The sequence below is a fragment of the Synchiropus splendidus genome, chromosome 5 (assembly GCF_027744825.2).
Source record: "Synchiropus splendidus isolate RoL2022-P1 chromosome 5, RoL_Sspl_1.0, whole genome shotgun sequence".
NCBI classification, from domain to species: Eukaryota; Metazoa; Chordata; class Actinopteri; order Syngnathiformes; family Callionymidae; genus Synchiropus; species Synchiropus splendidus.
The window spans coordinates 12,077,452-12,090,639 of NC_071338.1; the positions used below are offsets into that span (position 1 = coordinate 12,077,452).

The 13,188-nt window shown below is 41.5% G+C and overlaps 3 protein-coding genes across 6 annotated transcripts; 1 reads left to right on the forward strand and 2 right to left on the reverse strand.

Moving 5' to 3' along the window:
- Window positions 1-690: 690 nt before the first annotated feature.
- decr2 (2,4-dienoyl CoA reductase 2, peroxisomal) lies at window positions 691-4,228 on the reverse strand. 2 transcript variants are annotated; one of them, XM_053865836.1, is made up of 10 exons: window positions 4,169-4,228; window positions 3,208-3,309; window positions 3,054-3,122; window positions 2,631-2,682; window positions 2,416-2,551; window positions 2,059-2,183; window positions 1,663-1,756; window positions 1,495-1,599; window positions 1,139-1,327; window positions 691-939 (listed from the first exon to the last, which is right to left on the reverse strand). In XM_053865836.1, the coding sequence occupies exons 2-10, from the start codon at window positions 3,306-3,308 to the stop codon at window positions 905-907; spliced, it is 906 nt and encodes a 301-aa protein (XP_053721811.1). In that variant the 5' UTR covers window position 3,309; window positions 4,169-4,228; the 3' UTR covers window positions 691-904. The 2 variants fall into 2 exon arrangements, with proteins under 2 accessions (XP_053721811.1, XP_053721812.1); XM_053865837.1 differs by having other exon boundaries at window positions 1,076-1,327.
- A 420-nt stretch (window positions 4,229-4,648) lies between these two features.
- On the forward strand, window positions 4,649-9,659 carry tpx2 (TPX2 microtubule nucleation factor). Its single transcript, XM_053865928.1, has 16 exons — window positions 4,649-4,757; window positions 5,028-5,158; window positions 5,424-5,534; window positions 5,610-5,670; window positions 5,955-6,014; window positions 6,097-6,192; window positions 6,704-6,777; window positions 6,860-6,979; window positions 7,052-7,190; window positions 7,290-7,341; window positions 7,417-7,512; window positions 7,730-7,894; window positions 8,023-8,169; window positions 8,231-8,339; window positions 8,481-8,647; window positions 8,927-9,659. Exons 2-16 carry the CDS (start codon window positions 5,053-5,055, stop codon window positions 9,032-9,034), a joined length of 1,611 nt encoding a protein of 536 aa, XP_053721903.1. The 5' UTR covers window positions 4,649-4,757; window positions 5,028-5,052; the 3' UTR covers window positions 9,035-9,659.
- Window positions 9,660-9,912: 253 nt separating this feature from the next.
- Window positions 9,913-13,011, reverse strand: LOC128758730 (retinol dehydrogenase 13-like). 3 transcript variants are annotated; one of them, XM_053865000.1, is made up of 7 exons: window positions 12,863-13,011; window positions 12,143-12,261; window positions 11,905-12,060; window positions 11,732-11,836; window positions 11,420-11,632; window positions 11,227-11,328; window positions 9,913-10,572 (listed from the first exon to the last, which is right to left on the reverse strand). In XM_053865000.1, exons 1-7 carry the CDS (start codon window positions 12,925-12,927, stop codon window positions 10,274-10,276), a joined length of 1,059 nt encoding a protein of 352 aa, XP_053720975.1. In that variant the 5' UTR covers window positions 12,928-13,011; the 3' UTR covers window positions 9,913-10,273. The 3 variants fall into 3 exon arrangements, with proteins under 3 accessions (XP_053720975.1, XP_053720976.1, XP_053720977.1); XM_053865001.1 differs by having other exon boundaries at window positions 12,143-12,293; window positions 12,863-12,992; XM_053865002.1 differs by lacking the exon at window positions 12,863-13,011 and adding an exon at window positions 12,437-12,568 and having other exon boundaries at window positions 12,143-12,293.
- Between the last annotated feature and the right edge of the window lie 177 nt (window positions 13,012-13,188).

Sequence of the window (13,188 nt, forward strand, 5' to 3'; positions counted from 1 at the left end):
AACACAGTGTGTCCCCCACCATTCACCCTAAGTAGCTGGGTTTGGCTCCGGCCTCCCTTGAGAACAAGTTCCAATGCCCTTGCCAAAATACCTTCACAAACTGTGCAAAGAGCGACATCTTCTGAACAAAAACTTACATTTCATCCAAACAACAGGCAACTGATAGAAATAGAATCATTGTACCGGTATGAATTGTGGTCGATACAACTAGCATTTAACAACTTAGTTTCTACATACGTGGTCGATAGATCCCACATTTACAGTAGGAGAAAGTTTTATTTGACTTTTTTACAAGCTGTTCAAGTTTGCATGCAAGGCACCATCTTTCCCATTGGCAGGATGATTAAAATTAAATTACTGAATAACAGACCATAGCATTGACTATATACGGTTTATTTACTGTAAATAAAAATAAGCAATGTAATCTAATTTATGTAATTTAATAGCATGTTAATGGTATTAAATGGAATTATTCTTAAGGACCCACTCACTGGTCTCTACCATCCAGAAATGACCAGATTTTGAGTTAACAAACAGTGGAATGGGTTGAATTAGAATGACAATCTCCTCAAGCATGAAGGTCATGTACTCTCTTGACCATTGCTTGTTTATTATACTTCATGGTAATGTCTGACTCTGATGCACACCAGAAATAACACAGCACTCCAGACAGCCTGCTTAGTGCGCCCATCAACACTTTTTATTAAAAGAATGGTTCAATAACACAATTAATGGAGCTTGTATTTAACTGCACTAGTTCAGGGGAAAACAACATTTACAGCTTATACTCTTATATTATTGAAACGTTTCTCTGTCACTCTCAATAACCTACTTTCAAGTTCAATAGCAAAACTGCCAAATACTTTCTAGCCTAGTTTGTAAATTATTCCCTCATTTACCCCAATCACTTGTCTCTTTTCCCTTCAGATGACCAAACCCCTAAAAAAGAAGAAGAAAAGCGCCGATTAATTGTTGCTTGCAAATACCCACTTTCACACACACTTTGACAATCTTGCATTTTTTTTCAAATGCGGTTCAGTGTGGACGGTTTCAGTCTGAACCTCCTCCAACACACCTGGGTCAGCAGGAGGACAGGTGACCCATTTTCACAGTTTAGCCGATTTAGAGGATAGTATACCCAACATCGAGGAGAAGTCGTTGGAGGAAGTCAGCCATGATCCTCCATCCGCCACCAGGATCGCCCCAGTGACATATGATGAGGCCCGACTTGCCAAGAAAAGCGTGCAGTGGGCCATTTCCGTCTTGTTGCCTGCTCGCTGCAATGGAATAGACTGGAACACATGTGTCGACTCAGCTCTAGGGCCACCTTATGAAATACAAATAGATGAAATTACTTTTTTAGATAAGACACTTCATAGGTTTATTATGCAAGCAACACAGTGCAAGATATAGATTAACTCAATTGATCCAAAGTCAGGAAATTACTAATTCATGGTACAAGCATTCAAACATGTATTTTATTTATTTTTTTACCGAGTCGACGGAAGCCTTCAGTGCCAGATATTGGGCCTGGTGCCACAGCATTCACCCTCACCCCACTGGGTCCCCACTCCACCGCTAAGTGCTTCGTCATGGCATCTTCACAAGACAAAAAATATTTTATCAAAGTTCTAGATTTCTGTCAAAAAGACATCCTCCTACCATTTGCAGCCTTGGCAGAGCCAGCATGCACCTGGAGGGCTTGGCCCTTGTATGCAAGTGTGGCAGAGATGTTGACAATGTTGCCGCCATGATCCTGAACACAGGCACGACAATTAGCAAAAGCAGGTCACGAACATGCGCCCGGGCTGTAAATTTCCCCATTCAGTCCTTTGTTGTTTTCAAAATCTGCAATAATTCTTTTTAATTCTGTCTGGCCCCAGATATCAACATTAGTAAGGTTACTCTAGAATTCAATAAATTACGATTCAACTTCATTCAACTGCTGCATTCATGATTCAACTGTTACATTCATGATCCAAACCTTGTGGCTGCGGAATAGCTAGGTCAAGTAAATGATTGCAAAACGTGAGACAGAAAGGAGCAGTGAAAAAGTACCTTGAACCACTTATCGAACACCACTTTGCTAGCGTTGAATGTTCCAATGGTGTCTATCTCCAGAACAGTCTTGAAAGCATTGAAGGAGAGAGCTGAGGCTGGACACAAGAAGTTACCAGCAGCGTCTGCAAGAATCATATTATCACAGGGAAGATGAGTATTACATTCATCCTTCAATCATTCCATCCATCTATTTATCTAAACAATGTTTCATTTATGTTCATTTAGATATCTTGTTCTGTATCAAATCTACTAAAATGAAACTGTAATCATTAAAACGGTGAAAATGTTCCTATTCTTGCATCTTCTGCACAATATTGAAACGGTCGTAGAAAGAAGAAAGAAGAAAGTCAGTACTATTGACGAGGATGTCCAGACGGCCAAATTCGTTCAGTGTTTCGTCCACTGCATTTGCAATAGTCTCTGGCTTTCTCACATCGATACACAAAGGAAGGCATTTTCGTCCAGATACGTCAGACAACTTCTTTGCTGCCTGCAAGTAAACAAATTCATACATAGGAAAAGATTCCCTCCAGGGATTTAATCAAGATGCACACAAATCCGACACTCACCTCTGTTAGCTTTTCCATATTCCTGCTGGCAATTACCGTGTCACACCCATGCCTGAAAACATATAAAAAAAACATGAGTAAATGACCCAGAAACAGATCGAGATAAATTATGTCAGGAACAGAAAATATCAAGCACGTGTAATCACAGAGGAGATGTGGGCCTGAAGTCGGAATAAAAGCTTGATTAATAATTATGTTTACAACATTTTTTTTTTTTTGATGATTACTAAAGCAACAGTTATTGATAAAAAGCAAAGTTACATAAAGGAGAAAAATGGGTGTGTGAGGTAGATAACTTGCGTAGCAAGGTTTAAAGTACAATGAGATACATCATGCCGCAACAAACGCAAAGACACGGTGTTTGGGTGTTAAGAGGGCTAAACACAATAGTGGATGACTGTAGAAAACTTGAAACTCTCACACCTCATGAAGATCTCTGCAATCCTTAATCCAATTCCGGATCCACCACCTGTGATAAAAGCCACTTGATTTCTGTTTAGAAATACACAAACATAAAGTCACATCACAGGTCAAAACTGTAAAGACAGACCACTGTGCATGGACACGATGTACCTACTTCAGTAAATCAGGGCTGTAAATGTGAGTGTATGAAGACAGGCAGTCGTCTGAGCCGACATCCTCAGGCAGCAGCTCCCCTTCATGTTGCGTTTCAGCCATTCTGGATATTGAAAAAAGTTGGCACGTATAATGTTGGTTATGTTAATTCAGATATTGAGTACCCATTTATACCATATCATACCATATTTATTTATAAAGCACTTGAAAAACAATAACACAAGATTGTCACTAAGTGCTGTACAGAGTGTAAAATCAGGATAAAACAAACAACATTTTAAAATAATAAATACATACAAAACTGCACAGTTAAAATTACGAATGAGACTAATATTTATGATAGGCCTACATCTCCATAATCATTTATTGAAAATATGAAAAAGTTCAGATTTTCCTACTTTTACAAACAGGGGATGCAAAATGATGCATTACAATGATTAGTTGATGATTGATAAGTATTTGACAACAGGTTCTTTTACAGCTGTTTGAAAAAAGTGAGCGAATGACGAATGAGTCATTAATAAAGCTGGGACTGTAATTGTTGAGTTTTTAGCTTAGGTAGATGAGTTAGAAAACACAGCGTTGACAGACGGTCCGTTTTCTCTGAAACACTCTTTCTACCACAGTGGTGATCATTTCCAGTGGAAACAGCACCGGAGATTCAATGGAGCATTGCCAAAACCAGTTGTTGTTGTTTTTGTTTTTTTTTTTACCTCGCCGGGATTAAATATTTGTCAAGCATAACCGTTTTTCCGAACATTTGCTTTGACGTGGAGGAATGAGTCGCACAGAATGACAGTATAGCGCCGCAGTACGGCGTCATACCAAGTGGTTGGAACATCCTGAAGTTCGTTACTTGAACTGGAAACTATCGGAACAATAACATGCATATTTAGAAAAGGCGGAGAAGTGAAGTCAACCAACCTCCAAAACATGAAAACCTTAGGAATGAGGCATCTTACCTGACTCAGGAATGTCATGGAGTGGACTTTCTCCTTCTCTTGCGCTCCACTTCCTGCCCCTCTAGACACCATGTGACCTAAACCAACCACTAAAAATCCTTTCTTTCGACTGGGCATGGTGGGTGTGAGGTTCAAGAAAGAAATAAAAAGTACTAGATTTGTTGAACTCGTATATATATATATATATATATATATATATATATATATATATATATATATATATATATATATATATATATATATATAATTTCAGTCAATCAATTCTGTCAGTTATTGTATCAATTACTTTAATATATTATTCAGACTTTGTTCGTGGCAATTCAAAAGGTGGGTCTGTTGCACAACACGTCGTTGCTTAACATATGCATCGTATATTTCCAGGCTCTGAAACACATAATACAACCCAAATGAGATGGCATTATTTATTTTCTATGTACTACTTTTGAACAACAGATGGCGCAAGTGTGCTCACTAACGTTTACACAACTCCGTTCAAACGGCGGAAGTAGTCGAAGAAGAAACGTTTAAAATGCGAGGGAATTCAAACGGCAGACGCTTAACGTCCGAGGTGTCTCCCGCCCCTGAGCCTGTAAGTGAAGCCATTACTATCCGTCACCGTTGCTTTGTGTTCATGCCGTTCGTTGCGTAGGTATGTTTTAACTGTCGTTCTTCTGGGAAATGTTGCTCCATGCGTTTTATCCTTTGAGTATTTGGGCTGTTGTTTATTGTATTTGAGCATTTGGTTGTCTATGGAGGAACGCTGCTTTGTGTTTTGAAGTTGTTGATGCAGTATATGTTTTGTTTGTGTCGACAATTTATGTAGCTCTTATTCACTATTGACTGATTTATCTATTGAAAGGTTTAAAGACTATTCGCGCGATAGCATGGCGGAGTGTGGTGACATGGCGGAGCGCTACGAGTTCGATGCACCGTCTCACGTAGTCGACTTCCAAGAGTTGCAGACTAACGAAAATGACGACACCTGGTTCGGTAAGTCGCATTATTCAGTAACTGAAAGTGTTTCCGTTGATCTCTATTTTTGCGCTATTTCCTGACTGTCCACTTTGTTGTCCTATGAGTCGGTGGCAAAATGAAGGCTTGTTGTTTTGGTTTCCTTCGGTTGGGGTGGAGGCTTCTCCGTATTATTCCAGACTGTTAGTTTTTGCAAGTCTCGTCTACCAATCAAAGTGGAAATACATCTATGGCTGTTTTTATTTAAAATGCCCATTTTTGTTTTGTTTTCACCCCCCATCAGATAAGCTCAGCAGTGGACATGCCAACAATATGTCTTCAGCACCTAACCATGGAGAGGAAAGCAGCAAACCCAGAGCCATTGTAACGCCTTTGCAAAACAAAAGGATTGATGGTCTGTTAATATGATTTAATCGTCTTGTTTATCCTGCTGTGTTTCACTAATTGGTTGTCTTCATTGCCGTTTCAGTTCCCAGCGAAACAGCTGCTGAAGTCAGACCCAAGACTAAGGCGCCGACACAATCACTTAGGTATTTCAGGCAAACCTCAACACGGCCATTTGGTTTAAATTGACATTTTATTTTTTAAATTAACATTTATTTTAACTACCTTTTCATCACCACATCACTATTTGCCATTTTATAGCAATTTACTTGCCACATAGTTGTTAATAAGACTTGTGAAAATACAAGACTGAGGGTTCCGAAGATTCCACTCAAAATGTGAGGTTGTAGTTGCATCTCCATTTTAAAAAGTGGAACATGTCTGAAGAATCATGAAAAAAAAAAAAAATCATTCCCTTATTCTCTCACAGGGTATCAAAGCGTAAGGCACCGGAAAGTCCTCAACGGTCTCCTGTGAAAAGACACAAGAAGTAAGCCACAAAGATGTCTGTTTTCCTGCATGTTCATTTCAGTTCCCAAATTGCTAGTTATTTACTGAATATTTTGTTGCAGGACTCCTGTTCCCCTGCCAGAAAGAAAACCAACGACTGAGCTTCGACGAAGTGTCAGGCAAAAGGTCAAGACTGAGACAGACAGTTCAGCATCAAAGTAAGAAAATTTGCTATGATCACTGGTGAATGTCACTCATTAAGTCCCAAGTGCAAACACGAACGATAGTTGGCGTTCCATCCCATTATTTCACCCTGTAATTTTGTTTACCCTGTTTAAAAATGTGTCATGGGTGTAACAGAGGGGCTCTGCCAGAGTTTGAAAAAATCTGATGTCACCATTTTAGTTGTCTTGACTTGGCGTGTGTGGAAATCATTCTTTTTGTGCTCCAAATTGGGAAGTAGCGAATGGAATCCCTTCATAACAGTTATTTTCTATGCACCCAACGAATCTATTCAACTGCCATTGGGCAGATTGACGCAAGTATGGCAGCGAAAATGTGCAGATCAAGTGGTTTTCACGCCGCCAACTGTCCCCATTATTGGAACCAACTGAGCCACAGTCACCCCATTCATACTCAAACAAAAGGCTTCAGAGACTTAAGCAGTATTATTTCTGTAAAAACATGCTTTTGTCAATCAGTAGTTGGTACATATCACTCTTATCTTAGGTCTGGTCTGGAGCGCGCTCAGAGACGGCAGAGGGATGCGGCGATGAATCGTGGAAAAAGTACAGCCCCTACTGGTGAAACAATTTCATCCTCTTGGTATAGAAAAGTAGTCTGCTCCTAAACTCATTTGTTTTTCCCTTGTCTTCTCTGTGACAGTTCCCAGTAAGAAACCTTTGCAGAAGGAGGCCTATGTGCCCATGGCTCAGCGAATACTGCAGTTCCAGACACGAACCCCTGAGCGTTTCAGATTGCGCGGCCGACAGAACGGTTCTGGAGGTTCGTACGCTTACAAACTTCTCACCTGTGTTCTGAACATCCTTCTAAATATTAAGTCACTTTTTTGTGCAGTGCCAGGCCAGCCAAAGGGTAGCAACCTCAAGCTCACCCATCCTCATTCTCCAAATCTGAAAACCAGCAAGAGGAGCCGACCAACCACAACAAAGAGCTCAGCAGAGCTAGAGGCCGAACAGATGGAGGAACTGCAAAAGTGAGTCATTTTTCATCAATTGGTCCATTGGTATGGTAATCGAATCTTCCGAGCCAGACTTGCATAAATGCTTTTTCAATAATTTCATTTCATTCACAGGCATCAGTTTAAAGCCCACGAACTGCCCAAGAAGATACTTACTGGTGTTGTGGTCAGTTTAAAAAAAAAAAAAAAAATCCTTGGCCTTTTTCCAGATGTATTCAACTGACAAGTGTTTTGATGATAGGGGGTTCCTGATAAAAAGGCAGTGGAGTTGACGGTTCCAGAGTCGCCAGCTTTCATTCTCAGCAAGAGAGTGCGTGTGGAGCCCAAAGTCAAAGAAGTGAGTATGCAGCTGTACTTTTATCCAGTCTTGCTCATCTGCTGTTTAATGTTTAGCTGCACAAGGTGTTTTTTTTTTTTTTTTTTTTTTTGGGACGTACCTCAACCATATTGGAGGGTCTTGGCTGCCCGTAAGCCGCAAAAGTTTTTTAACTATAAAGTGTATCTAAAGAAAACTACTGTCAAGTAACGGTTAAAAGCAATATTTATTTCATTAGGTGAAGCCTCCCTCACCATTCAAGGCACCACCAGTTCCTCACTTTGGGACTCCCTTCCTTCCGGTGCTGCCAGATGCCCACAATATCGAGGTCTGCCCCTTCTCCTTTGAACAAAGGGAGCTGGAGAAGAAGAAGCTGAAGGAGAAGGCAGAGAAGCTCATTGAGGTGAGCAGTGTGAAGTGAACATCAGCTTCTGTGTGATATCGGTTCAACATGTTGAATTCACTGGCTTCATATTAGTCTTTGTCTGATTTTTGTTTTTCTCTAAATGGAAAATTTTGACTAAATTTCAGGTACCAAAGTTTAAAGCCCAGCCACTTCCGGACTTCGACACCATTGTCCTGCCTGAGAAGAAGAAACTTGAGCCAACAAAACCAGAGCCCTTTAAATTGCTGGTGGATGAGCGAGGGGCAGTGAAAAGCCGTCACTTGGAAGTGATGGTAGGAGCGGCGTCATCAAAACTAGCTCCAGTTCAAATAATTTCACCTCATTTTCTTTTAGGTGAAGGAGGAGCTGAAAAAGATGAAGGATGCCACCTCATTTAAAGCCAAACCAAATGTCTCCCACAAAGAACCCTTCCAGCCCAAGAAGGAGAACCGGGCCCCAGTTGGTAAGCAGACTGGCATATTTGCATTTGCTATATTGAGTCTAACGCAGTACTTCAGCACAACGTATGTTTTGAACATGAAGTCAGTAACTCTCTCACTGCCTGCACTGACAGCAATCTTAAAAGACATTGGTTCTTCTGTAGCCACAGATGTTTTTGAGCTGGCAACTGAGCGACGGGCCCGGGAGCGCCAGCAGTTTGAGGAAATTGCTTCACAGAAGGAATCGCTCAGGGCACAGATGGAGGAGGAGCAGAGGAGGAGGAGGGAGGAAGAGGAAAAGGAAGAAATTGCACGACTGCGCCAAGAACAGGTGACAGCAATGTTCCTTTTTTTTGTTTTTTCCCCTCAAAAAGGGTTCGAGTTGTTTGACTGCAGCACCCATCAAATTTAACAAGCAAAACACTGATCATTAACCCAAAAATGTTGCAATGTGTTTAGGCATATGCTGATAACCTACTGATTTTGCCGCGCCAGTATTGTACAGCTTATTACACGATGATGCTCTCAAGGGGTCATGAATGTGGCGAATATCTTGCTTGCAACTGTGACGCACCTTAATATGGGTTGCTGATTTGTGTTTTTGACTCAGGTTCACAAGGCCTGTCCTGTACGACACTATAAAGCTGTGGAGGTGAAGAAGAGCGAGGCTCCCCTCACTATTCCGAAGTCGCCCAATTTTTCAAACCGTTTCCGTTAATTATTTCCGTTTGTTTTTAAATCCTTGTTTTACTGTTCTTTTATCTTTATTGTCTTACAATAAAATGTTTCATTAGTATGTTTTAACCCTACGATTGTCTAGCCATTTTTTTCTCGAGTTTTCATTCCTGCATGTGCCTAAGTTGGTTTATGACAGATTGTACTGTAACGTTCCATGATCGTCTTACGCAGTCACTCAAGTAGTTCACTGCACAACTCCGTTAAATGAGTCACACACTGGCCTTCTGTTCACAATGGATTGCCTCATTGATCTCGGGGTGTTTTCTTTCACTCGCCCAAGTGCATTTGTGCCTGTTTGGGGATTTCCATTGTAGCGAGCCCAATGCAACAGATACCGTGGTTCTTTTGGGAGGGATTGTCTTCCAGACTTGCTGTCTGGAGCAGAGTAACAGAGTTGGTCAATTGTTATTGTACTTGTGATGAGCTGTATTCTAACCAGATGACCTTGAATGTGAGGTCATGACAAATGAGAACCTGCCAATAAGTGACTCTATGGCCCTCTGCAAAACGAGGCTGTACTAAGTCATGGACTAAATTAGTTTTTTCTGTCATGGCAGTGACCAATAAACAGCCATTTAAGGCTACTAAGATTTAAGAAAAATGAAATCTGGTGACTCGAATCGATGCAATGAACTCTGGTTCCTCTGTACTGTTTGCACCGCCAGATGGCGCCATGTGTGTCCCTTTCGCAGGTTACTAGCTCCCGGCTGAGGGGGAAGAAAATCTGCAATGGTGAACGTCCCTTGGAGAATAAAATAATGCCATTGAAGTGTACATTTGTTGGTAATTCGCTATTTACATTTCTACCCGCATCTTGTATCTTGACATCACTTTTTATTCTTTGTCAGAGGAGATCATTGATGGTTACCTGAGCAGCATCCTGAACTTTATCAACCCGCTGTCACCCAGACGTGAGCCAACCCACAATACCTATAGATTTGACATGACAGCCGTGTTGACGTGGTTTCAACTTCATGAATTTTACAAAGAAAGTGACTTGGAGGCTGTTGAGGACACAAAGCTGAGTGATTGCATTTTTAAGGGAGCCCACTAGATGTCACACATGAAACATCCATATCCATACCGAAACATTAAGAGATCATGATGAACAATTGCATTCCCACGTTTCAAGCTCCTGTGGCTGCCATCGTCAAAGTGTCTCTCAAACAAGCCGCTGCCTGGCTTCCACACATTTTCAGTTTTGTTGTTGAAAAGTCGTTCACTTTCCACCATGAATGTCCACAGCGGTTTTGTGTCCCTCTATCTGCTCTACTTTGTGTGGGGTCTGTCCTGAAGGCTTTGACTGGCTGCCCTGGCTTTCCAGACCCACCAGTCTGCTGCTGACCTCCCACAATCTGTGGGCAACCTCCTGGTCAAGAGCCTGTGGCGCTGGTTCTTTTTCCACCATCACATCGTAGTATCTTCCCGTCACACCTTCCATCTCCTCGGCTACTGCCAAGTAGACGCTGGGCTGAGCTCCCATCTCCGGACTCTTCACCAACATGGTGAAGAAGGGGCCTTGTGAGAAAAGACACAGTCAATAATAATGTAAATTTGGAGCTATGAGCAATACATTTAGAAAACACATTAATCCTTGTGTCAGGACGGTATCAGAATTTCATCTCATCTCTGAAGATGGCTTTGCTCCATGAAGATTTGATATTCAATGCAGGATGAAACCTTTAAAACTTTAAAACACGTGGCAAATATAAATACAGCTTTTTGCAAAACATTCAGATCCCTTTAAATTAGATACAGTCTAGTGGTTTCTGGAAAATGTAGAAAACATCATTTCACAAGTGACAGCCTCCTGCCACATGGATGCACTGTTTCCGCTTGAGTGACAAAGAGAACGTTTCCCAACAAGAGACCATAAATGTAGATCAAATGACGTGAATCATTAAGGTGTAGTGGTGAAGTAACAGACCAAAATAAACACAATGATTTTGGCCGCCTGGGACCCACAACGAAGGTTAACAGTTATGGTGTCGCATTCACAGATACTTGTAGATCGGTCCTCATTTGAAGCCTCTTGAAGTGATGAAGACTGAATTAACCGAAGCATAGCTGGCCCCTAAAACTTGCTCAGGATCTAAAGCAACTCACTAAACACCTAAAAATATTCAGGAGACATGAAGGTTGCAACACTCGCTAAAACAAGCTCATACTCACTGAGCACTGAACTGGAGAACTGAGATTGGTGTAGGCCAGTGTGTCTCCCCAGCTCTGTGGCAACGATACCCGGATGCAGGGCATTGACAGAGACCCCAGAACCTGTCAATTAGAAACAGAATTGTTTGAATAAAAACTACTCTGGAGCACAGTCTGAGCGTCCTCCCACACATGCAGCAGCCACTGGACTTGCCTTCTAACCGCCTGGCCAGCTCTCTGGTAAACAGAACATTGGCCAGCTTGCTCTGACAGTATGCTTGCTTGGTATCAAACTTCTTCTTCTCCCAGTTCAGGTCGTCAAAGTCCAACTTTCCAACAATGTGGGCGAGCGAAGATAAGTTGATCACTCTGCTGGGGGCGGACTCTTTCAACTTATCCAGCAGGAGATTTGTCAGCAAGAAGTGGCCTTGAGGAAAACAGATTATGTGAGTGGTGAGAGAACCTCATTTAGATGAGTTATCTTTGGCAACGATTATAAAAATATCCCTGAATCTCTCCAAAATACCTAAGTGATTCACTCCAAACTGCATGTCGAAGCCGTCCTCTGTCTTCCACGCTGGACATCTCATGATCCCCGCGTTGTTTATCAAAACATCCACTCTCTTCTCCTCTAAAATTAGATTGATAACACGTTTCTTTTTTAACCATTTCACCGAACGATCAGTTCTGAATACTCACTCTCATTGATTCTGTCGGCGAACTCTCGGATAGACTTCATCGAGGCCAGGTCGAGGCGACAGGCATAAACATGTGGATTCAGGGTGCTCCCACGAATTTCCTTGGCAGCGGCTTCGCATTTCTCCATATCCCGACATCCCATTATGATGCGACCCCCTGGTGGCATTAAAAGATGAGGAGAGAAAAGCCATTGCATCATCCCTCAGCCCAAAATACTGTAACAAAGCCGCATGCTCACCTCTCTTGGCCAGTTCTCTGGCTGTCTCTTTGCCGATGCCGGTGTTTGCCCCCGTCACCACCACGGTTTTGCCTTTGATAGTGGCCTTACTGGGACACCTGCCTCCAGTCACATGGTTTCTAAAAAACACAGCTGTTTGAGAATGCAGAATCTATGGGAGAAAGGATGACAACATGTGATGTGCTTCTACAACAGTTATTCCTCTAGTTTCCAAATCTGCAGGTAATGGTTTTGCAGCACTTTAATGTGGCACATTTTCATTGAACTCACTAAATACTAAATAATGTAGCTTACCGTATGAGATGAAAAGGCGCTGTGTGTTTAAATGTAATTAAACAGAAATACACTGAATTTTTTTAAATTCACAATTTGAGCCAAAAATTGGAAACCCTTATGACATTTTCCATCATAGCTAGAGTAACAGTTCCTAAAATTCTTTGTTTTAGAAGCAAACAACAGAAACCACCTCACTCATCACTGAAGGACATCTGAGGCACAGACGCTCTCACATGAAAGTAACAACCTCCCTTCCGTCCTTATACAGTGACAAGCAAGTCTATAGTTAACAAGGGGTGACAGCCAAACGTTTCTTATCCATCCGGAACCTCTTACGCAAATACAAAATACAACATTATGACACCAAGAACTACAAACTAAATGGCTTATTTTCCTATTACTAGAATAACTCACTAGAATAACTCTGAATGAACCTTCACTTACTTGAGAAGCACGGCGCCACCAACTACTGATCCAACAATAGAAGCAGGTAATATGTATCTGCTCATTTCCCCAAATAATAGTCAAGATGTGTTACATTAAAAAGCTTTATGCTTTCGCTGACAGCTTTCTGTACAACACGCAAAACACAAGGTTAGTGGCGCATGTGTTCAGTGTCACCGGGGAAATCTGACCAATCAGCTCACAGGTGCGATTCAATGGCATTGTGGGAAATGTAGTCTGTTCTCGAATTAAGGCTCGGTTCATGTGCAATTTCAAATATGACGCTTACACGCCATGCATAAGCCAAATATGTTTTCCAAACTTTT